Consider the following 27,385-nt stretch of genomic DNA (forward strand, 5'->3'; position numbering starts at 1 on the left):
TCGGTTAAAAGCAAAAAAAAAATAAAAATTGAGTCGGTGCTAAATTGACAGGGTCGGTCGGGTTACGGCAAACAAGAATATTTTTAAGGATGGTCTCAACACAGCACTTGTGAGCTGGAGTAATGGACTTCACAGTTAATATTATTAGTGATATTATCACACAGTGATATTATTAGTATATTAATGCAATCATATAATCAATGAATTTACATTTTATTAATATTTCCGTTTATGGGTTTATCTCCGAACAGTATTGGACATTTTATGAAGCTGTTTGATTTTCTTAAAGAAATTATAAAGAAAATTAAAATCATAAATAATAATTCTTAAAAGTGTCTGCTAAATGCATAAATGTAAGTTATAATAAACTTATAATATTATAAAAAATATATACAATTATAAAAAATTATTTAACCATAAATAATAATAATAAAAAAAATTGGGGGGGGGGTGTCCAGAGTGTCTGGAACTGAGTTCATTCTCTCAGTTGGTGTTATCAATATATTTTTAAATGAATAATGACATCAATTGGAGGGCCCAATTAATTCGAATTAGGCTACAAAAAAAATAATAAAATGTAGCCTACAAAAAAATTTTTTTTTAAAATTGATGGGATTTCAAAGGGCCCTCTCCCTAGACGGGGCCCTGGGTAGTCAGGTCCACTTTTCCCCCCACTACCACGCCCATGCCTCCAGGAACGTTTCAGTCGAATTCATATTCCAGTTTGTGAACCCAAAAGATGCAGAGTCTTAATTCTGAATTTTGTGCAGCCTGATTTGTGGCGTCTCACAGTGTTGTGGGTATTAATGGAAATGTGACATCTTGTTCCTGCATTTTTATCCCATCCTCGTGCAGGGCATGTTTTGTCCGTCCCACTTTCAGTGTAATCCTCTTCTGTGATTCAGTGACAGTGTCTGTGATATCTGCACAGGGATCCTGAGCTCTCTCTGGTGGGGTTTATCTGCCTGATATGAGCGATCGATGCATCTTGGCCTTTAGGGAAAGCCCTTCCATGTTTACTGTCCTGACTGACTGTGTGTGGCTCTTTCCAGGTCACCTTCAAACCCAGCTTGTCCACTGCAGAGGTGCACGATGAACACATCAGAGGACTGCTGAAGGTAAGAGCCAGTCTGCCTCCTGCTGCACAAATACAGGCTTGTTTGATTAGGTTTAGAAGCTTTATAAACTGTGACATCGTGTCTTAAAGGAATAGTTCAAGCAAAAAGGAAACATTTCTCATAATTGACTCACCATCAAAGATTAGGATGAGTTTGTTTCTTCATCAGATTTGGAGAAATGTAGCATTGCATCAGTGTCTCATCAATGGATGCTCTGCAGTGAATGGGTGCCGTCAGAATGAGAGTCCAAACAGCTGATAAAACATCACAATAATAATCCACAACACTCCAGTCCATCAGTTAATGATCCTGATGATTAAAAACTAAATTAATTTAATCATCATATTCTATAAAAATGATTTTATAATATCAAAATATAAAGCAAAAAAGTGCAAATGAAGGACTAAGTGCTCCTCAGCTGCCATCTACTGGTTATAGTTTCAATTTGCTGTCTTTTTAAATTTTTACTGGATAAAGAAAGTCTAAAGTGTCAACCAGAGGTCAGAAGACATGGAAGAGATTGTGTGATGTTGGATTAACAGCAGAATCTTGATTATGTCCATCATTAAGAGGCCTTGCACTTCAAATACAGTATGATACAGAAGCTGTATAAGGCTAAAGAATCTTCACGTACAGTAAAAGCAGACACTGATCACATCTGTCAAGATAATGCCGCTCTGATTTCAAACTCATCTGCATTTGATGTTCGATGGTGCCGCCGATGCCAGTTATCCACATAATCCTCTGTTTCATATTGATGTGGTTTTTATTTTCCTCTTTTTTTCGCTCAGTCATTTGTTTGAACATCTCCTGGCAGAGCAGCCGCTGCATCTGTAGCTGTGATTATGAATATGACAGTAATTATTCTCCGCCGGCTGCCATCAGCTCATCAGAAAACATCTCACTGATGTCTGGCTGAACTGTTTGCTTTTTGAGTGCTTAGCAATTCTCCTTCAGAGAGAAATAATAACACATGTGCTCATGAGTGTCTTCACAAGCAGAAGTCTTAAGAGCTGCATGGGCTGGAAGAGGAGAAAACAGACTAGATTAATACACAAAGCTAGTTATTTATTGCTTATTCGCAGAATCACAAGTCCGATCTGTCACGCTTGAAACACAAGCAATAAAATTGCAAGAATTGCAAACTATGGTAAAATGTTTGTAGAATTTGAAGATCTTCACAATCAAAAAACTGAAAAAGGAAGAAACTGAATTATATTTGGCAGGAAGAAAAAATCAGGATATATCCTAAAAATTGTTATTGTAATACTGTAATAGTGTTCTTAATAATGAAAAATGTTATTAGAATTTTATAGAATTTAAATTTTATATAAAGGCAGTATTTAGCAGATACTACCATGACATGTAAATACAGTAGAAATGTATATAATATTATTATTTATTCATTTAATTTGCATTGCAGTAATACTAATAATCAGATTAACTGTCATGAAAAGTCACAACATTTTTAATGGCGCTTGCTCTCTTCATGCACTGTAAAAAAAAATTTTTTTTGCATTACACTCTTATTGATCACATTAATTATCAAGGGAATATTATACAAAGAAAATCTTAATGGTGTTAAAATAAGCTTTTTTTCTTTATGCATGTTATTTTACTGTATTTATTTATTTTTGTGATGTGACCTGGACATGTTTTTGACAGGTTTCTGTGAAATGTGTCTTTATATAAATGTTAATCATTTCACAATATGTCCATGGTATTTTACTGTAAAGGTGACACGAGAGTCCCTCGCAGGGCGTTCCTCTTGTGATTATGTCAGTCTGTGTGTTTTAACAACCGCTGGGGCATGAATCCAGTTCCAGCTGGTCAGGAGCGCTGAAACCCTGTGAATACAAGTGTGTGTGTGTGTGTGTGTGTGTGTGTGTTTTAGGTGGGCGCTGTGGTGGAAGCCAGGAACCCAGATGGGGTCTATCAGGAGGCCACCATCAACAAACTCACTGATGCTAGTTTATACACCGTTGGTAAGAGCATCACATCTCCTCTCAACACTGCACGTCTTCAGCTACTTGTTTGTCTGAGACCGAGATGGAAACACCACCATCCTTGTTTTATGGTTTACTTTAGTTTATAGCTTCATATATGAGAGCAGCACAGTCAATCTGAGATCATCTCAGGGCTCAATAATTAAAATATATATCATTTTATGGGAATTATAATTTATTAGATTATAATTACTTAATTTTTGTATATGCATTATTTAAAGAAAATGTTATATATAAATTTACTATTATATTTATATTTTATATATATATATATATGTCAATACATTTCTTTTATAATAATAAATAATAAAAGAAAAAATTATTTTAATAAATTAATATAAATAGAATAGTGTGTGAGTATATAATATGCACACCAGTATATTTATAACAAATATTATATAATATATATTACTTTTTTTTTTTTAGTTAGATGAATACTTTTTAAATTAGTATTTAAAAAAATGTAAGTAAAAAATTAATTATTTGAATTAAAAAATTATTAATTATTATTATATCCTTTATATGGTTAATGATTTTCTGTAATATTCAACTATAATGTTATATTGCCACACTGATCCATGACAATAGTCATCAACATATATTTTGTATTTGTGTTAAATATATACCTAAGACAATTAAAGTAGCCATTTTTTTTCTATGCATGTTAGTGAGAACAATCACAGGATTTTTGCCACTCGGCATCATAAATGAGATGAGTCAGTGTCAATCTCTTACGAAAACATAAAACAGAGTGATTTCATGCATCATATTTATTTTATATTTGATGTCTTAATATGAATATTATCCACAAATGCATCTTCACATGGAGAGAAAATGAACTTGATGCGCTCTAGATGAGTCACAGCAGATGTTTCTCTAGCAGATGGTTTGGATTTGACTGTCGTTCTTTCAGTTCAATTTAAACCATATTGTATGTCGCAGCTCTTAATGAAGCTACAAGCCAAATGGTGATTTACTCAGAGTTTTATTGTTCATAAACACATGAAATGGACTCTCTTCAGCCGTTTACACAGAAACTGTGCCGGAAGTGCATCAAGAAACAGAGTACTGATTAAATCAATAAGTGATTCAGTTGAGAAGGTGGCCTGTGAGTTCACTGTGAGTTTCTCATTACAGCTGAAGAGCGGTGGGCGGCTCTTAACTCTGTCCTGAGTGTTTGTGCATCTGATAACTCGTCTCTCTCTCTCTCTCTCTCTCTCTCTCTCTCTCTCTCTCTCTCTCTCTCTCTCTCTCTCTCTCTCTCCTGGGCTCAGTGTTTAATGACGGTGATGAGAAGACCCTCAGGCGCTCGTCTCTCTGCCTGAAAGGAGCGCGACACTTCGCTGAGAGTGAGGCAAGTCCGCTTTCTGCTTTCTCATTGGTTTAGATCGCTAGCAGACTCCTGTACATCACACCCTGTTCTGGACACTAATGTAATTTAAGATGGATTTCTATTAAAGATTAACAGACTTTCAGACATACGCTCAGATGATCTTGAACATATGAAAAAAAAAAAATGGTCAAACGATTAATCGGATAAAAAAATAAAAGTTTTTGCTTGCATGATATATGTGTGTGTTTTGTGTATATGTGTTATGTATATATAAATACACACACATACAGTATATATTTAGGAAATATTTACATCTGTATTTATATTCATATAATTTCTATTATAAATCAATATATTTCATATTTCACTAGTTATTTTATGGGCTTTATTTATACTTTAGCACTGGCAGGTAAATCTCATGTCTGTTTCTCTTCCAGACGCTCGACAGGCTTCCTCTGACGAACCCTGAACACTTCGGCTCTCCTGTCATCGGCAAAAAAGGGAACCGCGGAGGCCGACGCTCCAATCCCATGTGAGTGTTATTTTTAGCAATATGTTTTGCCATGGAATCACATAAAGCACAGTGCTGCTGGAAGTTATTGACACGTTAGTCTGATAAAGATACTGTACATGCACCAGTGAGGAAATAATGTCATGGATCCTTAACAAGCATTTTCCCTGCTTTCAGTAGAAATATTAAGCTAAATTGACTTTACGTCAGTGTTATTTTAGCATTATCTATACACTTTTATAGTATTCATTCATGTTTTGAATTGGCTTTAAATTTAATTTTAGTTTTAGTTTGTTTAATAATTGTATGTGCTTTTGTCATTTTATTATGTTTTATATGTATTTCTATATAGCTTTCTATTTTTTCAGTTTAACTAATTTTAGCATTTATATATATACAGTATTATAGTTTTTCTTTAATGTTTTAAATTAGCATTTGTGTATTTTCATATTAGTTTTAGTTTAAGTTGTACTCATTTTGATATTTACACATAGCTTTGATTTATTTATTTTGGGTTTTTTTATAATAGTACTTCAACTTCAACTTATTTAAAATGTTGAATCTATTCGTGCACTATTTATATTTTATTTCAACTTTATTTCAATTACCGTGAATGGTTTTAATAGTTAAAATAATTTTAAAAGTAATTTTAGAATCTAATAATATTCAAAATTGCCAAATGTATAATTACATAAACTTTATATTTCCTTCTTAATTAGCAAATCTTTGCTAGTTTATCAGTTTCTTTATTTCCATATAGTGTTTTTACTTTATTATTTTCGTATATATATATATATATATATATATAGTAATATAGTATTTATTAAGGAATGTGCTTTTTGTAATTTTTTTATATATTTCCACATAGCTTTAATTTTAGTACTTATATACTTATTCATTTCAAATCTTCATTAAAATTTTTCATGCAATATTTATATTTTATTATATTTCAACTTTTTTTTCTAATTACCACAAATTTTTTTTAATTGTTTAATTTAAATTTTTTTTTTAATAATTTCATAATAGTTTTATATTATTTAGTATTTAGTACTTATATTATATTATTTAGTATTTAGTACTTTATGTAGTATTATTTGCTGGAAGCAAAATGTAAAAGTTGCATAAAGTTTATTTTTCTTATGTAATTTTTTTGGGTATTTTCCATTTTTCGAAAAACTATGACCCAGAGTGATCTTTCCACACGAGTGCAGGTCTTCTTGGATTTGTTTGGTGGTTTGAGTGAGCAGGAGTCCCTGTGGTTTATCAGGTCATGTTTATTCGTGATGCAGGCTGTTGATTGGCTCGTTTAACGCTAACAAGATTGGCTCTCTTGGCAGTGAGCTGTAGTGTCGGATGTTAATTGAGAGCGGCCGTCGAGTCACGCTCCATATCCAGTATTGGCAAGTGAGAAACTTGTCAGCTCACAGAGCCTAATTACTGATTATCTTCATCAGAACACGCAAGCAAAAGAAAAGCAGTGTCTTCTGTTGTGCCGCTGGGATACAGGTGATGCTTATCGTTCTGTGAGGGGGTCGATTGAATCATGTTTAGCTTTATCTGGCTCTCCATTAGAGACGGTTCTTCACTCTCTGAACGCCAAATTAAGATGCACTTGTGTGTTTGCAGTCATTGAACTGAATTTATTGTAAGAGCGAAACTCTGGTCGACTTAAATAACGAAGAAATTTGTTCGTGATTTATTTTTGTTGGTTTGTTTGTTTGTTTGTTTGTTTATAGTCATGGCAGCCCTACTAGCACTGAAAAGCAGAATCTGAAACGGAAGTGTTGATTGGTTAAAATAATTAACTTTTTTTAAAATGCTAAGAACTTATAATTGCAGTTTATATTGTTTCAAAATGTTACATTCAATTTCAAATTGCCTTAAAATTAATTATATGCTGAGTCAGTCTAAAATTATTAAACTATAAAACAAATGTAATAGATGATAATAAAGTTGTCATGCAAAAATATCATAGTAGTTCTTAATTTTTAATTTATCTAATTTTCTGTGTGCAAAATATAGTGTCGTCTTTTTATTTTGGTCAAATGTGATTTGAGCATGATTCCATGAGTCATACCTAACCTTTTTCAATCGCATAAATGTAAAATGAGGTATTATTATTGCAGCTTTTAAAAAAACAGATTCTGCTGTGTTGATCAGCAGCGATATTTCTCTCTGAATCTTAAATCTGTTTTTGTGTCATCGGGGATATTAATACAACTCAAGCACCTTTCAATGTGTTGTTATTTACACATTAACACATTATCTTGTTCCACAGTCAAGAAGAGGAGTCATCTTCATCATCTAGTGAGGAAGAGGAGGGCGATCAGCAACAAAACGAAGAGCTTTATGGGAAAGTGGTGTGTGTGGACGGAGTCGTCATGATTGACAAGAAGAAATCCACATGGTATCCTGCGCTGGTGAGTCACCACTGCTGCTCACAGAGCAAAGATCAAGCCTTTGTGGGAAGTACAACTCTATATTACGGTTCGTTTTTGTTTGTTTGTTTTCTAAAAAGCATATTTACATTAAAATTGAACTATAAAAATTAATTGCTAAAATTACAAATACTGATATAAAAATTTAAGGCTAATTAAAGCCTTTTAATAATTACAGTTATGTGAAAATAAATTTAAAAAAAAATTGTAGTATAAATATATACTTTCAGTGTGTATATGCAGGCGCATATATATACAGTATGTGTATATATATATATATATATATTGGGGCTGTCAGTTGACTTAAAATGTTTAATCGCGATTAATCGTTAACCCGTGACTAATCGCAACTTAATTGCGCATTTTTATTTGTTCATTTATCATTGCATTTGTATTTTTAAAAAAATTAGGTACAGAAACCAAAAGAATATGTAATGTTAGTTTACTTTAACAAAAACTTTTTGTTACTTTCACTGTTAATTAGGGCTGTCAAAATTGCTCAAAATTGACGTTCGAATATTCCCTCTAAAAAATACACGAATATTCGAACTATTCGAACATCTGGTTGCGCATGTTGTCAATGACGCGCATTACGTCAATAACAGGCAAAAATAATACAAAGAGACATAACTAATTGTATAGATAGTCTATTTAAGTTTAAACATACATGACAACGTATTACCTACACAAAAACAAGGAAATCAACTAATGGCCAAGACTGCAGACCTCACGCTCTCTCACCCTCACGTTCTCTGTGCATAATGGTTTAAATGAACAAACAAATTTTTGTGCAAGCAATTTAAGGTCGCGACTGTTTTCCCAAATATAGCAGGCTTCATTCAGTGATTGAAACAAATATTATTAATATTAATTGAAGTTTTACAGCATATAGAACTGACATTGAATGCTCCGAGCGAGCTGTGCTGTGGTAAACATGGAACTTTTCCTTGACATGAAACGATAAATAATCAAACCTCGGATGCATTGCTTGACAGAACTCCCCGAAGCCTGTCCCATCCGCGATACTGATCGGTCTCATGTCCTTACAAATGAACGAAATTATTTTATCCGTTATGGCCTCTTGTCATGTTGCAGACAAAGTGCTTGTGGCGGGCGATGCAAAGTAACGTTAAATGTCAAGACGTGACTGTTTAGCTGGAGTTCCACACATTATGCCATGCTCATTTGGGTGCACATTTTTGAGATGTGACCTCATGTTGCTAGTGGTCGAATGGTATGCTAACTGCTAACTGTATCTTAAATAGCTTGCATACAACTTTATCTCGCGGGTCAACAATTTTACCTCATTTTCTCTGCTGCGGTCGAGTTGGGCTCTGCACTTGCTGGCATCTTCCATGAAGACGCGTCAACTTTCAGCAGTGATTCTGTGCCAGACAGTGCGACTCCTGTGAGGCTGTGACCTGTCGCTGAACCCTCAGGCACGCTAGCACGCCCACTCGCAAAGCAGACAACCACGCCTCTACTACCGCGGGCGTGTTTTTCCACATTTTTTTTTAATTCGAATATTAATTTTCAGCTTCGAAATTCGTTTTTTAAAAACTATTCGAATACATATTCGAATTTAGAATATTCGTTGACAGCCCTACTGTTAATTTTTGTGCTCTATGGTACATCATATTATATTTAATAGCATTATAGTTACTCCAATGCAGCGTCTCAGTCCTGTAATTACAAGACATTTTGCTGTAATAATGCTGGGAACTACTCGTTATATATAAGTTTTGTAACTCACTTAATCCACTCAGCGTGCTTTGCTTATCAGCTCACGCACATCAGCTATACAGGCATGAATATTGAATGTTTAGCATTATATTAATTGCATGTATATATATCTTGTAAACATCCTTAATCTCTAATAACTCCATTCTGCTGTCTGTTGTTCTGTTATAGGCAGTGTTTCTTTGTCTGAACATGAGTACAGGAGCGCAGTTATAACCTTAATAATTATTATAATTGTAATATTATATAAATTTAATAATTATGTAAAATTATATTAAAATGAATAAATGAATGTGTATTAAAGTATATTTCAATTTCTTTATATAATTTTTACACTGAATTCAAATTATGCTGCATTCGAATCTTTCACTTTTAGAAATCCTTATTTTGTGCATAAATATATAATTCATTTAAATTTTCTATGTTTTTACATCTACTTGCATGTAATATTTAAATTTTATTTCATACTGTATAAAACTAAAAATATTAATAGTAGTGTTTTCAATGTTTGTTTGTTTCCTCTGTAGAGGACATCAGGGCTTTATATATATATATATAATTATTATTTTTTTCTCTGTTCATTTGTTGTCTCCCAAAATGTGTAATAAACATGCTTTCAGTCCTGGTGTCCTCTACAGTGGACATGTATGAAATCATATTTTGATTTGAAACCCCATAACATTTTGTTTAGATGTTGATTTATGAAAAAAAAATGGAAAATTAGCTTGATTTAAATAATTACAAAATGTTATCATATTTCCATAAGCGTGTTACACTTGATCGCTAAATTAATGTCAGACGTTTTTTTAAAAACCGAGGAGAGGGAGTGGTGATAATGAAATATCCAATCATCTGGTATCTCTGAAAATCTCTCTCCCATCCAAAAACAAACAGACAAGTGTTTTAAAAGCATCATGGCATGCCCCTTTTTAGGACGTCAAACTATTAATGACTGACTTACAGTGGCCCATTAAGCTGGCTTACTAAAACTGTTATAGCATCCAGAAAACGACATGCTTCACCTTTAAACCTCATGCTTCCTGAAGCTGCATGTAACAGCCTCTCTCTCTGACTCTGTCCCTCGTTCACATGCAGTAGTTGATGATTCACAGAGTCACAGTGAACCAGACGCGGTCTCTTTAAATGTAGCTGCTAGCTCAGTGGGTTGTTGTTGTTGTTGTTGTTGTTGCGTCGCTCTCTGACTCCTCCTCCTCACGGCTCAAAACAAAGCTAATGATCGGCCATGATATGAAATAAAAGGAAAAGACACGGGTGTAGAAGTGGTTTTAAAAATGCTAATGTCATTTAAGCTTTGTTAGAATGTGGATCTTGTCCTTATTAACGTCCTTGTCCTTAAGTAAGTCTTTTATTTTATATATATATATATATATATTAGTGGTGGGCATAGATACATTTTTTTAACCTAGTTTAATCTCACTGTGATCTTGAAATTAATCTAGATTAATCTAGATTAAAATGGCTCATTCAAATTCTGCCGAAGGCATTCAGAATATGTGTGTTACCCAAATAAAATTGACAAACAGTAAGTCTTTGAGAAGGGGTTTATCAAGCTAGGTGGTGCATTTAGAAAAGGGGCTCATCTCCTGTTTCCAAAATGCTTCACAAAGTGCTTGAAAAAGCTGACTCCAGTTGCGTTCCAGGAGCGTTGCTTGGTTTACGTACTGAGTAGCGAACTGCAAACACATCCTGTGTGAAAGCACATCGAGTCCGTGCTGCACCACATACGTAACGCACACGGACTGCAGACGCACTGCAGACGGAGTACGTGTGAAACAGGCGTGAGCAGGGGTCAGCGGGGGTGCAGCTATTTACACAATGTTTAAGTTTTTTTCAAGTTTGTAGGTGTCAAGGTACAGAAACCAAATAATTAAATGTAAAATAGCACTGGATAGTCTTCAATGTAAAAATGAAATATACAATCAAACCTACATTTATTCAGACACCTTCAACATTTCTCACATTATTACAGTTTTGCTATATATATATATCAAAAATGATATCTGGTGTCTGAATAATTTTTTGTTTGACTGTTAAAACTACAAAGTAATTCAGTCAAGAGCAGTGAGTGATTTTCATTTTCTTGGTTTAACATTACATCAGCCAGTCGCTAAATTAGGCGCGGTCACTTTAAGAGACGATGAACGCATCCAATATAATACACATGCCATTTTTTTCCTCAACTGTTTACTTTCACTTAAGAGATAACTGACAGTTTTTTCGAGCATAATTTTTTTAAGGTGGATATTTTGACATATTTTGTATGTATTTGTCGGCACAAGAGCAAAAAGAAGCAAATTCGATGTTCAAGTGTTTTGAGACGCCTTTCTCTGCGTGAGCCCTGAACACCAGAACACCGTGAGAACTGAATTGGGCTCTTTCACATCTTTTTGTTTGTTCAAACTGCGATTTGTATTTGTTCGTTCAGGTGCAGGAGGGACCTCCAGGAGAACTTCGCAGAAGAGAGCTCGGTTCAGTGTCTCTCTCTCTCGTACGCACTGAACACAGCGCGCGAGTAACCAGCTAACGTTACTCTGTTCAGCTTTTCCGCGTCTTGTGTTTGGATGCTTTAATGTTTAAATTGACAAGCGGTAAGGCTTAAAAACACGTGAAAAAGATCAGCTTTTGTGACGATGCGCAGCAGTGGCCCGTCAACTGTCCTGAGCATCTTTTTAGGATGGCCTCAGCCAGTCGGTTATATAAAATATCAAGGTGAAAGTCATCATAGCTTGCTTAGTATAGACCCAGCTCCCAACCCAACTTTGAGAAGAGATTAACGGCCATATTTTTTTTATCGCCCGATAAGAGTCTCCCGTTAACGCAGCATGTTAATGCCGATAACAGCCCATCACTAATATATATATACATATACACACTCACCTAAAGGATTATTATTATTAAACATTATTTAATTAATACTAATTAATACTTTAATTAATAATTAATACTTTAATTATTATTATTAAAGTATTAATTATTCCTTATAACTTAACTGGTACAAACAACTGGAAAGGTAACTCATTTGCATATAAGAATTAATGAAATATTTTGAAGTTAAAAATAGACCTGTTTGTGTCTAGCTTTTTTTTTTTTTTTTTCTCAAATGGATACAAATGATTTCTGGCTAAAATGACATCAAATAATGTTTTCTCACAGACGTGCTCTGTTTCTCTCTTCATTTCCTAAAGGTCATCTCTCCAGACTGTCATGAAGATGTGTCACTGAAGAAAGACAACGTTTTTGTTCGCTCCTTCAAAGATGGAAAATTGTGAGTAACTTTCAAATGTAGTTATTTCAGTCCTGTGCTTCTACTTTTAGTGCTCGAGCTGCAGAAAAGTCAAGCTATGAAAGCAGCACGTGTGCTTTTATTTCACAGCATCGTGTCTGTTTATAGCTGGGATTTCACAAAGCATCCATTAAATGTGGCAGAGAGTGGAAAGCTAAGTCATGCTGCACAATATTTCTGTGGAAACCGTGATGCATTTTATTTTTCAACATTATTTGATGAATAGAAAGTTCAAAAGGCAGCATTTATTTAAAGTAGAACTCTTTTGTAGCGTTATAATGTCTTTTCTGTCACTTCAGATCAATGTAATGAATGCATCCTTGCTGAATAACAGTATTGTTTTCTATAAAACACTTGATCTGTAATGCATAGGAGAAAATGAAAGGCGTGTGAGTTGCACATGTTTCCTGAAGTGCTGTGTTTCTGAACACATCTTCACTGCTCCCTCTAGTGTTGGCCTCGGCATAGTAATGACATCACTGGCCCATGTAGATTTATAAATATTCATAAACACAGACATGTGTGTTAGCTCATAATCGCCTCTTAATTCCCTCATACATCCACTAAAAACCTCCAAACCAGCAGATGATTCAGATTCGAGCACACTTACAGTAATTCATAACATCTTAATATTTCAGCTATGATTTTTAGGTGATGGATGATGGATAGACCTGGTTTAGTTTTCTTATTATGGTGCTCTGGATGGTTGCTAGGGTGTGAGACTTACCGATTGGTTGCTTTTCTGTATAAAAAGAGCCTCATATCAGGTGCCGAGAAATGGCCTGTTTCTTAACCCCATGCTGTTTTCCCAGGATACAGGTTTTGGTGTTATGTTTCTGTGTGTGTTTTAAGAAGCAGTGTGACGATGCTGATTTGGTGGCTGTCTGGAATAAATTCTTAAAGTAGTTGATTCATGTTTTTGTAAGCTATTAAATGTCAAGCGTAATGGCTTCTGTACAGCAGTGTGTTGTTAGGATCGGTAAAAGACTCAAAGATGACTGTGTTGTGTTTGATCTTATAGTTACACCGTTTTGCGGAAAGACATTCGATCGCTGGACGAAGAGAAAGCTCCTAAAACGGATGCAGGACTCAAAACAGGTGAGAACAAGTGGGATTCAGGGCATATATCAATTATAAAATACCAATAAAAATGACAAAAAATACACACCAAAATTATTGAAACCTTAAGCAAAATTTAAATGAAAACACAGGAAAATACAAAAATAAAATCTAATTCAAAATATTAACAAAAATATTATAATATAAAAATCATTTTTTTCCCTTGATATAATAATAAAATGTGACTTATGCACAATGCAAGTTATTTCTCTCTTGTTTTTTTTTTTTACTATAAAAAAAAAAAGACAAAGTGTGTGTGTGTATTTTTGTGTTTCATAAATACATAATCAGCATCTATAAATCAATTATTTTTATACTTCTCCAATTTGATTGTCATTTGCAAAGCTTCATGGGATTGTAGTTTAGATAACTGTTAGATAACTGATAGGTAGTTCCCCCTTTAAAGCTGTGAAGTACAGAGTCTTGTGTCTTGTATTTTTCTTTTTTTCTGATTTTTAAATACTTTATTGAATTCCCTATGGAAAGAAAGAATGTGAAAATACTTCCTAAACCAAGGCCTCTGAAGAAGTGGTCGGCCGGAAAGTTGAAAGTGGGAAAAAATGACAGACCAAAGAGGGATTTCCAGACACAGGCAGCTCATTCTCTGTGTGTGTGTGTGTGTGTGTGTTTGTGTGTGTCACAGCGTTAGATGCAGCGTGGGCTTTCCAGCGTAACGGCACTGTGCCCAACACCTGGAGGACAGAGGTGAAGGATGAAAGCTCCAGCAGTGAGGAGGAGGATGAGGAAGAGGAGGAGGAGGAACAAGAGGAAGAGGCCAGCAGCGAGGAGGAAGAGGTGACAACAGCATGTGTAATCATAAAGCATGTGCACTTTGAAATATTCAAGATCTATGGAAGCTTGTTTTAGCCACCTGATAAAAAACTCAGATTTTTGATCTCACTTTTCTGTCAGATATAAGATATAAACTCAAAATTGCAAGATAGAAACTTAGATAGAATTGTAATTATGAGGTGTAAACTTGCAATTTCCTGAGATAATTTGTGAGATATAACCTCGGAATTGTTAGTAAAAATGTTACCTTAAATTTTGTGGCAAAAAAAAAAAACAGTTGTGAGTTCACAATTATGAGGGTAAAACGTATCTTTTTTTGTTGATTTTGGTATCACAAAAAAAACCTAGTGAATTATGTGGAAAAAGTATTTTCACCTAATTGTAAGAAAAACTTAATTATCTATACATTAAAAAATATATATATATTTTTTTACAATACAAATTCAAAATTTAAAAACAACAGAATTTCAAGATAAAAAAACTCATAATTTTGACAGAAAATAGGATTGCAAGATGTAATCCTGCGATTGCATAAAAAGAGTATAAAATAAAAAGTAATAAAAAGTAGCAATTAGCTTTGTTTATTCTGTGGTAGACAAAAACACTAATGAATTATGAGAAGAAAATAGCAAGGAAAAAAGTTAGAACGGAGGAAAAAGGTCAGAATTTTGACATAAAAGTAAAAATTAGCTTTTATTGTGGTAAAAACAAAATTTAATTAAACTCAGAATGAAGTCTGAGAAAAAATGTCAGAATTGCAAGCTATTAACTATTATTAAAAAAAATTTTTGGCAGAAAATATTAATTTTGCGATATGTAAACTCACAATTCTGAGGGGGAAAAGTCTGAATTGTAAGATCAGATTTATTTTTCTTCTGTTGTGTGAAACAAGTGTCCATAAACACTGAATCTGATTGAAGGGGAATCTAATGTTAATGTTGGCGTGAGCTGATATAGAAACGCTCTTACAGCTTCATTTATTGAGCTTTAGAGTTTAAGTGGCGTGATAAATGAACAGCTTGTGCATGAGATGACATGTTTCACTGTTCTCTGACGTGTGTGTGTGTGTGTGTGTGTGTGTGCAGTCAGAGTTACATAAACTAGATTACAGAGGAAAAACACTCCACGGCCAGACACAAGCTATTTTTGACTACAAGTAGCAGCCAAACAGTACATGGCTCATGCGTTATGTCCTATTATGTGCAGCTTTACCAATTCTGCAAAAACCAGCTGCTTGTTCTCTCTTGCAAATGAATCACTGGAGCTCTGATTCATTTAAGCAAATCAGTTCATTTAATTGATTCTTTCAAAAAAACCATACTGAATCATTTAAGCCCTCGCCTGTCATTGTATGCTTGCATTGAGCATCAGAATAATTAGTTAAACCTTATTATTTATCCCTGGTTTCAGCTTCGTTATTTGGATTGAGGTGTTTTTGCTTTGTCTTGTTTGTGCTATTAGTTAGTTTTTGTTTTAGTTCTGTCTTCATATGTTGCTGTTTGGAGTCTGTTTTTTTTTTTGTTTTTTTGTTTTTAAAGAATTACATTTTATTAGGTAAGGATGCATTAAATTGATTAAAAGTCAATATAACATTTTATAATGTTACTAAAGACTGTATCGTAAAGCTATGAAGTAGCACGACCGTTTTCAACATTGATAATAATCAGAAATGTTTCTTAAGCATCATATTATTCTGATTTCTGAAGATCATGTGACACTGAAGTCGGGAGGAATGATGCTGAAAATACCAAACAATAAATTGCATCTTACAATATATTCAAATAGAAAACACTTATATTAAGTTGTAAAAAAAGTCATAATTTCAACTCTATTTTTGATCAAATAAATGCATCCTTGATGAGCGAGAGAGACCATCTTTCTAACCATAAACTTTTAAACAGAAGTGTATAATGAAAGATATTGTCCTCTTAAGTAGCTTCAGTGCAGTTAACTTCTTTTGGTCAGTCGCTCAGTTTTTTTTTAATGCGTCTTTGAATGACACCCAACTCTCAGTGTTTGTGCTTCCTGTACGCAGGAGGAAGTAGAGCCGTTCCCAGAAGAGAAGGACAACTTCCTGCAGCAGCTTTACAAATTTATGGAGGACAGAGGTGAGCAGTGTTACTTCAGTATAATTTTTTATGCTGTCGTAGTATTTTCATAAAGCTTTCATTTTCATTTCAGTTTTAGTAATTTTAGTGCCTCAACGTTTTTTTTTTTTTAGTTAATTTCATCAAGTATTTTTTATTTTATTGTATTTCAGTGACTGGAAGTGGAGTGCTTGATGATATGCATATCTCAAAAGTCACTTTGTCTAAAGCATCTGCCGAATGCATTAGTGTTTAAGGGGTTTCTTTACTGTTCTGCTCAGGGACTCCGATCAATAAGCGCCCGGTGCTGGGCTACAGGAATCTCAATCTTTTTAAACTCTACAGGCTGGTGCAGAAGCTCGGAGGATTCAACAATGTGAGTTTTCTTTCATTTAACTCAGTCTTCTGCTCCGTCTGCGTCAGCTTAGACTCGTGTTCCTCTCTGTGTTTCAGATCGAGAGCGGATCTGTCTGGAAACAGGTGTATCAGGATCTGGGCATCCCCGTGCTCAACTCCGCAGCAGGTTACAACGTCAAGTGTGCCTACAGGAAGTACGTTCATCCTTCATAAGCCCCTGAAGACAGTGACAGCGAACCGTGAGCTGCTCGCTGTAAAACATTTGAGGAGAACAAGCACTGAATGCATCTGTTCTGTCTCTTAGTGCAGAACACTCTTCTATCTAGGGTTATTATTGTTGTTTACAACAGTTTTGTTCATTGAGCTAAAGCTTAATTAAATAAAATAAAAAAACTTTTTCATTGGCAACATTTATGTATTTTTTTGTTTAAGAAGCATCAATTACTACATGGACATAAAAAATATATATATATTAGATAAACTTAAATTCAGTTATTTGTCAAGGCGACATATATATTTTTCATTTAGATTACGCTGAAGCACTTATTACAAACTGGACATAAAATATGCAAAATATAAAAATTTCATTAAATTAAAATAATTACAAATTAATTCAACTAATAGCATTTAAAAAAAAATATCACTGAGAATACATTTTGAAAAGTGCAAAAGTCAATTACAAATTGCAACAAATTAAAACTTAAATTATAAAAGTATAAATACCATTTCAAAATATTTAATAAAAACTGCAATAGTATATAAATAAATGTAAAATAACTCTGCTTTGCTCAAAGCCTATATAGCGCCACCACAATTTCAAAGTTTCATGCTTATTTATTTTTTTATTACTGATTATTTTTTTAACTAAATTGATCAGATCATCTAAAGACTCTTATTGTCAATTTGTTATTGATATACCTGTCAGCAATATGTTGTTTGCAATCACGTGATTTTGATGACGCGCAAAATGCAGCTGGAGGACAGTTTCTTAAACTTTTCCCACTTATGAACAGCGTGTTTTCCTACACAATAAAAGCTCCTTGTGGTTTCTCGGTTTGGCCGATTTGAGCATCCATAAACAACTCAAAAAGAAAAAAAAACACTTCCTGCCCTCCAGCTGCATTTTGTGCATCATCAGTGAAGTCATGTGCAAACAACCGATGAGGTGGGTAAAGGTGCAGTGATAAGTCGACTATAGTTTTACCATGGAGCAGCGTCATGTGACGTGGTAATGTGTGTTGTTGAACCTCCTGCAGGTATCTGTGTGGCTTTGAGGACTTCTGCGCCTCCACGGGAATCACGTTCCGCATGGATCTGCCGTATAAAACGGCCGAGAAGACGAGCTCGAAGAGCGAGGTGAGCGTGGAGGAAACAGCCATTAGTGGAAACGCTGTCTCTTTAAGCACATCCAGCACAGAAGAAGAAGAGAAAGCCCTCAAAGAAGCAGAGACCTCCAGTGTGCAGCATGTGGCCAAGGTACTGAAACATCGCACTGAAGCGTGATATGACACATGCTTTGAATACACCAATTATCTTCTACGTGAAAAATGTTATACACACACACACACACACATATATATATATATATAATTGCTTACATTGATATAGCGCTTTTTCTGGGCACTCAAAGCACTTTACATAATAGAGGGGAATGTCCTCATATTTCCTCATATCATAATATATTCATATATATATATATATATATATACAGACACACACGTTATACATATTTTTAAATACATATTCTATTTATATTTATATTTGATTTATACAAAGATATATGAATGGTTAATAATTGTTGTTAAGCTGGATTAAAATGTGAATTTATATAGTGCTGGGCAACGATTAAATGTTTTAATCGTGATTAATCACATGATTGTCTGCGATTAAATTGCGTTGTTATATACAAAATGAATAATACATTCTAAAGTAGTGTATGGTGCACTTTTTCATTTAAAAGTACTGCTATATATCATATAATTGTTATTATTACAATATTATTTCACCTTGTCTATGATGCCACATTGTGCAATAACTTGAACCCCTTTGCCTTTATTTGGTGATGTGGTTATCTGCTAAACTGAATTTAATTGAAGGAGTTGTTTGTTTGTTTTTGTTTTTGTTTGTGTAGTTGTATTTTGTCCTGTCTTCTGATTGTACTGTTTATGTATCTGAAAATGCAAAAATACCACAATAAATATGATATAAAAAATAAAAAAGTACTGCTATATGAACAAAAGTTTAATAACATCAAAAGTGTTATTTATATATATATATATATATATATATATATATATATATATATATAATATTAGGGCTGTCAATCGATTAACATTTTTAATCGAATTAATCACACACTTTTTCTTCATGAAATTAAGTGTATTTATCTGGTTCCAAATGTTTATTTTGTCATCATTTGTTATATCCAGCAAACTAAACCAAAAGATTGAAGGGAGATTTAAAAAAAATCTGTATTTTCTGCTAGCTTTCTTCAAGATAAATGTAGATGTCTTTCCAAAAAGGACACTTTGAAACTCCAAAAGGACACTAAAGAAACCAAATGATATAAGCACATATGAAGGAAGAACACTCATCCATGCATTAATAAAACGGACTCACGAGTGCTTACTGTACTGTACAGTCTCCATCCATCAAGACTTTACTCGTGCACCTTAAAATGATCTGATCGCAAGCAAAGCATCATTGGGTTAAAGGATTACAATAGAAATTGTGCTGCAGTAATTTTGCGTTAATTATGTTAAATTATTTTAACGTATCACGTTATTTTTATTTTTTTTAATTTAATGTTGCCAGCCCTTACACACACACACACACACACACAATAGATGTGTGTGTATATATAAATATTTATATATTTTTTTGACTATGTAGCTTGACAAAATGTATTTAGTGTTCATTTAATGTGATTCAGTAGCTGTTTTTTTATGAATTATATCAGTATTTCTGTTAGTATCTCAGGTTTTTATTATGTGTGTTCATTTGCATGTACACTAGCAGTACACTACTATTACATTTGAAGCACAGCCAGTATCTTCAGCTGTTTATTTAATCTCTCAGCAGGATTGTCTGACCTCATGTATATTTATAAGTCACGCTGCTGAAACAACAACAACAATGAAAAAAGCATTTACAAATGAAGCGAAGGCAGAGTTTAATTAGGGTCAAATAATATTAATTGCAAGAACATATGGGTGAGAATGATGTGTTATTTGATCTCAGGAGGAGGATGCAGAATCTACAGCGCCGTGTGAAGATAAAGAGGACATCAGCAGCTTACATGAGGAGGAGGAGGAGGATAATCACGCTGATGAAGAGGAGAACTATACGAAAGAGGAGGCTGAAGAGTGCATCGCGACAGCGCAGAGTCCCGTCACTGAGAGCGTGAAGGAGGAACCGTGTGAGGAACACCATAACAAAGATCTGTCAGGGTAGGTGCAACCTAAACCCTCCTCACTTCCTGTCTGAGCAACAGTGCTTCCTGTCTGAGCAATGGTGCATGTGGATCTCTGAAGTAGGGCTGTCAAAAAAAAATAAAAAAATCGATTATTCATCTATTTTAAAATCAAAATCCACATTGGAATGTGAATGGGAGTTTTACTGCCTCTAGTGTTTATTTCCACCTGATTCGTATGTATACGTACATTTTTGAGTTTTGCAGAAATGTAGGTAGATGCACGTATTTCCAACGAGCCTGTGTTGGAGATTTTGTTATTGCAGAAAAACAGATGAGAGTATTTCTATAACCCTTTTATACAATGCAGATCGTTTCGAAGTGGCTTCTCTGAAATAAACAGGAAAATAACAGAATCAGTGATGCAAAGTACTTCAAATATGAGACAAATTCAGATCGTGCTGTAAAGAAGCTGTAAAAACAGTATTCAGCTCAATTCAGTTCTATAAATGTAAAGTTCATCAATTATGAAACGAGTTGAATTTAGCTATAAGCAGCTCTACAGAAGACCAAACTAAGGAAGATTGAGTGAGAAATATAGAAAAAAGTTGTTAAGGATGGAATGATTACATTAATCGATCATGAAAGCACTCAAACAAATGGTAAACCTCAGTTTTAGTGAAAATATTGCACTGATTTTATTTGTGGATGTTGAGCAGGACGGATGAGACGTTGAAGGCTTTAATGAAACTGCATGTTGGCCGAAGCATTTGCTCTTTTTAGCTTGCTTTCTCTCTCTACCCCTTTTTTCCCAATGGCAGGTTGTTTTACTTTGAAAATGTATCAACCCAAAAATCTCAGTTCTTATTTTCCGTGGCACACAATTTATTCATCCTCTGTCTGTTTGAAAATATTTAAATGATCTGTATCATGTGACACAATTCCTGTGAATTTTTTCTGTAACTTTTGTTACAGAATATAACACATTACAGCCACTATATCACAGCCAGCTTGTGACGGAATAAAAACAGCCATTACATCCCATCAGATTGAAGTTCTTACCAATAAGATTCAAAACCAGGTAGACAAAGCTTTTACATAAAAAAAAAATAAATAAAGTGTCTTTTTCTCACCTAGATTTATGTGATCAAAAATACAGTAAAATTTTTGAAATATTACTACAATAAAAAAAACTTTTGTAGTTTAATATATTTTAAACTGTAATTTATTCCAATATTTTCAGCATCATTCCTCCAGTCTTCAGTGTCACATGATCTTCAGAAATCAGAATAATATGATGATTTACTGCTCAGGAAACATTTCTGATTATTATCAATGTTGGAAACAGTTGTGCTGATCAATATTTCTGTGGAAACTGAAACATTTTATTTTTCAGGATTCACAGAAAAATGGAAAGTTTTTTTGAAATGAAAAGTTTTTGTAACATTATAAAATCTTTTACTGTCACTTTTGATCAATTTAATGCCACTTTAATGCAAAAAAAGGTCAGTAGAAGCGGAGGTTGAATCTGAATGATTCCAGCACTGTTTTCTAGTCAAATCTCTGATTTGAGTGTTTTAGGTTTGTTTTCCACTCTTCAGGTGTGACTTTGAAGCGATGGACTGACTAGTTGAGCTCAACCACTGCTGCCCTTGGCTGTTTAAAGTGTTTCCTGACGCTTCCTGCTCTCTCATATCATGCCTTTAGTGTTCTGCTGTGATGTTGTGAGATGTTCTGTGGATGAGAACAGACCCTGAAGCTGAGATCATCGGAGATTTGTGTCTGGTTAGGGTTGGGAATCCAGAAGCTGTTCTAGTCTCCAAAGAAAAAAAAGAAAAAAACACTTAAAAATAAAGGTACCAAAGGGGGTTTCTGCAGCAAAGCCACAGAAGAACCATTTCTGGTTCCCCAAAGAACCTTCGAGTGAATTCCTCGGAACCTTTTTTCTTAGTGTAAAGAACACTTTCAAAGTTCTTCAAAGAACTTTTAGTTTTTAAAAGTGTAATGGAATTCTATAAGACTATTGTTCTGTTATTGTCTCATAAATGGTTCTTCATCTTATAAGCTCTAGAACTGATTTGGTTTAATGGCTTACTTTACTTACTTGCAGATGTTTTGTCATGTTGAACTCTGAGCTAACTGAATAGCACTAACAGAATCAAGAAATCATTAAAGGGATAGTTCACCCAAAAATAAAAATTTGCTGAAAATATGCTCACCCTCAAGCCATCCAAAATGTAGATGAGTTTCTTCATCAGATTTGGAGAAATGTAGCATTGCATCAGTGTGTCATCACTGGATGCTCTGCAGTGAATGGGTGCCGTCAGAATGAGAGTCCAAACAGCTGATAAAAACATCACAATTATCCACAGTGCTCCAGTCCATCAGTTAACATCTGGAGAAGACAAAAGATGAAACATCACCTCTGGCCAAAATATGAGTCCATAATCTTTGACAACACTTCCTTCAGTGAAAAAGTGCATCTCCTGTTGTCTCTCACATTAAAATACAGGCACATATTTGTTTAGAGCTGTTTTGGCTTGTAAACAGTTCTGGATCTGTGCAGATTTCTCTCCTGATTCAGACCAGATGACTTTTACATTGGAGGAAGCGTTAATATCAATAAAAAAAATAAAAAAACGCGTTAATGATGGATATGTTTTTCACAAACGCACATCTTTTTTGTCTTCTCCGGATGTTAACTGATGGACTGGAGTGCTGTGGATTATTATTGTGATGTTATTATCAGCTGTTTAGACTCTCATTCTGACGGCACCCATTCACTGCAGAGCATCCATTGATGAGACACTGATGCAATTTCTCCAAATCTGATGAAGAAACAAACTCATCTACATCTTGAATGATCTGAGAGTGAACACATTTCCAGCATATTTTAGTTTTTGAATGAACTACTACTTTAAGAAGCCAGAACCAAAATGAAACCACAACCATTACATTTCTAACGATTCCCTCCTCTACTGCTGGTCTTTAGTTCAGAAATTAAATCTGGTTGCATTGACTCAACTTGAATTATTAAACTTGCCTAACTAATCCAGTCTTCTTGAGTTAGCTGGTCTTCGTAGATGCTTTTCGCCGCCGTCTCAATGATCATCCTGCAATGGTGGTTTTCCAATGATGCTTCCTCTCTCCATTTTCTGTTTTGTTTTGCTCCAAGTGAATCAAATAACCATGTGGAACCAGGGTCCTGCCTAGTCCCAGCTCAGTCGTTGCATCACTAGTTGAGTTGTCTGCTGCTACCTAACCAGGGTTGTCTCTTGGTAGAGCTATCCTCACGATGTAGTCATAGCGGTAGGGTTCAGTGTGCTAACTGTGTAATGTGGCTTCCTCTCTGCTCTCTAACGTGATTGTGATTTGCCCCTTGCTGAGCTTCGCTGTGCCTCTCGCTGCACTCTGACCCTTTCCCTGTCACACGCACTCATCCTGAACTCAAGTTCAAAGTCACATTTGAAATATCTTTAAGCTTAGAAAACTCATTTACTCACCGTCATGTTGGTCAAAAGCCATATGACTGACTGACTTCTGTGGGACACTAGAGACGTTTAACAGAATGTTCATGCTGTCAAGCTCCAAAAAAGACCAAAAACACCATAAAGGTAATTTTAAGCTCTTTATGTCATTCAGTGTTTGGCTGGTTAGCAGGAATAGTCAGTCCCTACTAGTAGACCAAAATGCATCTTTCTGCATTTACGGGCATTTAAAAAAATGCTGTGCACTTTTTACAAGCAGCATATATTAATTGATAATATTTCATGGTATTATTGTAGATGTTTCACCAGTCTCCAGTTATTTATTAATGTTTTATATTTTTATGTATTCTGTGTATTTGCAACAATAAATAAAAACATAATTAGTTAATGGTAAAACATCTGTTAATTATGTATATATTTAAAAAAAAATCATTAAATTTTTTTTAATAATATATATATATATATATATATATATATATATATATATATATATATATATTAGGGGTGCACCGAAATTTCGGCCACCGAAAATTTTCGGCCGAAATGGCATTATCGGTTTCGGGCCGAAATAAAAAAAACAGCCGAAAACGTAAACCGAAAATGAATGCCACCCGCCCCTCCCATCCGTGCGCAAGCGCTTAGGTTTCACTCACGGTCGAGCTGTTATCACGCGTCTGCCTATCAAAGATTAAGCATGTCAAAGGGCTGTCACAATCAAAAAAAGCTTGTCACAAAAGCTGCACAATCGATCGGACCAACCAACACAAGTTTCGAAAACGAAAACAGGGAATCGATTTTAACGGCCTTCTCTCGGAGCGCGTCCAGCTCGTCACTATACGCTCGCAGCGAACGCGCGTCACACAGCAACTGCAGGTTCTGACACACACACACACACACACACACACAGAGCCTATTAGTGCATAATATCAATGTAGCCTTCAGTAATGTTGTTCATTGATGTTATGGCAGTCCACATTGCTGACTTGTGCGCGTCTCAAGCGCCCTCTTTACGTTCGCCCTAATGCCTGTTTAGTTGTCGGTGGATTTGCCCATATTTGGCGTTGAAAAACGGATCAACGCCAAATATGGGCAATTTACTAACGATTCAATGAACACTTTGCCTACGTCTCAAAAATCGAACAGGATTTTTTTTCCACAAAAGTGACCGCCCTATACGAGAGGACACCAAAGTTGCAATATGTAACAGTTGTTCTGCAAAAATCTCCAAAATTGTGGATTTTTTTGCACAATTTTAAAAAAACTATTTTATTTGATGGAACATAAAACTTGAAGAATAATTATTATTTATATTTATTGTAAAAAATATTTTATGTTTTGTTATGTAACTGTTAATACAAATTTGATTATTATATGGTGATTTTTCAATTCAGATCCATTAAATCCAAGCAATATATATATACGTTTTTAAAAGAAGCCATTTTCGGCTTCAGTTTCGGTTTTCGGCCAAGTGCATCCTAAATTTTCGGTTTCGGCGCAGAATTTTCATTTCGGTGCATCACTAATATATATATATATATATATATATATATATATATATAATACAGTACAGACCAAAAGTTTGGACACCTTCTCATTCAAAGAGTTTTCTTTATTTTCATGACTATCTAAGATTCACACTGAAGGCATCAAAACTATGAATTAACACATGTGGAATTATATACATAACAAAAAAGTGTGAAACAACTGAAAATATGTCATATTGTAGGTTCTACAAAGTAGCCACCTTTTGCTTTGATTACTGCTTTGCACACTCTTGGCATTCTCTTGATGAGCTTCAAGAGGTAGTCACCTGAAATGGTCTTCCAACAAGAGATTGACCGATATGGGTTTTTCTATAGCCGATGTTTAGAGGTCCGGGTCAGCCGATGGCCGATATGTGCTGCCGATTTTTAGGGCAGATATCTTGAAGTTTCCCCTTCATTTGCATGCTAAAATGTTGCACTAATAATAAGTGGATGCACAACATTTCTAAACTTATCATCATTTATTGAGCACTGACTTGAACCATCTCTCGAATCTTAATTTTGTGTATCCAAAGTTAACCAAACAAATCAATAAACTGACCAAGTATTAAATATATAAAACAGGTTTTATATATATATATATATATATATATATATATATAATACACCGTATTTTTCAGACTATAAGTCACACCCGAGTATAAGTCGCATCAGTCCAAAAATACGTCATGACGAGGAAAAAAACAATCATTTACATAAAAGTTTTAGAGCATTTATCAAGTTTTTTGGAGCATAAATGTAAACTTAAATATACATTTAAATAAATACAATTTTAGAAATAAAAATAAATTAAACTGAAAAATATAAAAAATGAAATATATAAAAAATAAATAACATTAGTGCTGCAAACACACTAGCAACCAGCAACATTTGTGTTTGGTATAAATGAAACCGAACATCTAAAGTGCATTCTAATTTCAAACTTACATCGCAGTCTGTTCATTATTAAAATAAAGTACAGTCAACCAAACATTAAAAAGGTTACACTGGTCAGTTTAAATAGACCGTAGTATACCGGTCCACTCTGCTGTTATGCCAAGGACGTTTTTGCTCATGTGAAGATCTTTCCCGTTTAGTTTATATATATAAAAAAAATAAAAATATATATATATGATAGTTTAACATTCAGATACATTGCGAATATGTATATAAGAATAAGTATCAGAACGAGACAGAGTGAGCAATAACCTCCAAATACATCTATTCAAACCCGCGCTCGCTCGTCCTCGTATGGATCGGATCATTTTTTGGATCAGCATAAAAAAAAAAGGCCAAGACAAATAAACATAAGTTTTTTAATTAACATTAAATTATTAAATTAAAATATATGAAATCAACTTAAAGTGCACATGGCATAATATCTTCTTTTTAACATAATAGCCGGACTTCTCATCTCCCTGTCTGCTGTGATGGTGAGCAGTTATCGTCACCCGTCTGTCGTGAGCGCAACAGAGGATGCTCGGGATAGTTCATCCACAACTAGTTTCTCCTCCTGTTCATAAAGATCTGGCACAATCTTTTAGATGAAAGTGGGTGTGCGATGGGATGTCGTAATGTGGCTGTACGCACCGTCACGATTTTACACTCTAATTTCTTTCCTTCATCATTATATCTGACAGGGAAGCCAAAATGCACGGGGCGTTCAAGCTCCTCCGTTCCTCCGCTCGCCATGACCACTGAGTGTGGACTGAAAATCTGCAGCTTTTTTTTTTTTTTTTTTTTTCATAAATCAATCCGCGGGTCACGTGTGTGCCGAACTTAAGATATTGATCCGAACGGATCACGGATCAATGATGATCCGTTGCAACACTACTATAGTGTCATTTGAAAACATTGCAGTTTGCGTTTTAAAATACAACAAGCACCACGAAACCATTTAACGAGGCGCATTCAGCGTTCTCCTTGACGAGAAACAGTCAACAAAGTAAAATGATCTCCAACGTATGGCGCGCTCTCTTCATTTTATCAAATGATCATAATCACATCTATTCATTTTACAGTCCTGCTACTAGCATTTTATTCAGACTAAAACCCCTTTAATTCGGGTGAGAAAGCTTTTTTTTCCAAGTGGCTTTTGCACATAATAATAATAATACCGCTGCAGACGCATTTTGCAGCATTAAGGTTATTAATTGA

At 34.5% G+C, this 27,385-nt stretch overlaps 2 protein-coding genes across 4 annotated transcripts in view; one reads left to right on the plus strand and one right to left on the minus strand.

The window, feature by feature from the left end:
- LOC132156718 (egl nine homolog 1-like) overlaps positions 1–27,385 on the minus strand; it is a 339,835-nt gene that overhangs the window by 97,511 nt on the left and 214,939 nt on the right. The window lies entirely within an intron of this gene.
- Positions 1–27,385, plus strand: part of LOC132156713 (AT-rich interactive domain-containing protein 4B-like) — an 85,303-nt gene that overhangs the window by 45,413 nt on the left and 12,505 nt on the right. For all 3 annotated transcript variants that reach the window (XM_059565686.1, XM_059565687.1, XM_059565688.1), the window contains exons 4-16: positions 1,053–1,118; positions 3,013–3,103; positions 4,399–4,478; positions 4,895–4,989; positions 7,247–7,388; positions 12,353–12,432; positions 13,472–13,548; positions 14,213–14,364; positions 16,397–16,469; positions 16,730–16,824; positions 16,902–16,999; positions 18,062–18,281; positions 20,046–20,254. In XM_059565686.1, the coding sequence (XP_059421669.1) occupies positions 1,053–1,118; positions 3,013–3,103; positions 4,399–4,478; positions 4,895–4,989; positions 7,247–7,388; positions 12,353–12,432; positions 13,472–13,548; positions 14,213–14,364; positions 16,397–16,469; positions 16,730–16,824; positions 16,902–16,999; positions 18,062–18,281; positions 20,046–20,254 (1,478 nt within the window). The remainder of the gene's footprint in view (positions 1–1,052; positions 1,119–3,012; positions 3,104–4,398; positions 4,479–4,894; positions 4,990–7,246; positions 7,389–12,352; positions 12,433–13,471; positions 13,549–14,212; positions 14,365–16,396; positions 16,470–16,729; positions 16,825–16,901; positions 17,000–18,061; positions 18,282–20,045; positions 20,255–27,385) is intronic.

This window comes from Carassius carassius, chromosome 14, assembly GCF_963082965.1.
Source record: "Carassius carassius chromosome 14, fCarCar2.1, whole genome shotgun sequence".
NCBI classification, from domain to species: Eukaryota; Metazoa; Chordata; class Actinopteri; order Cypriniformes; family Cyprinidae; genus Carassius; species Carassius carassius.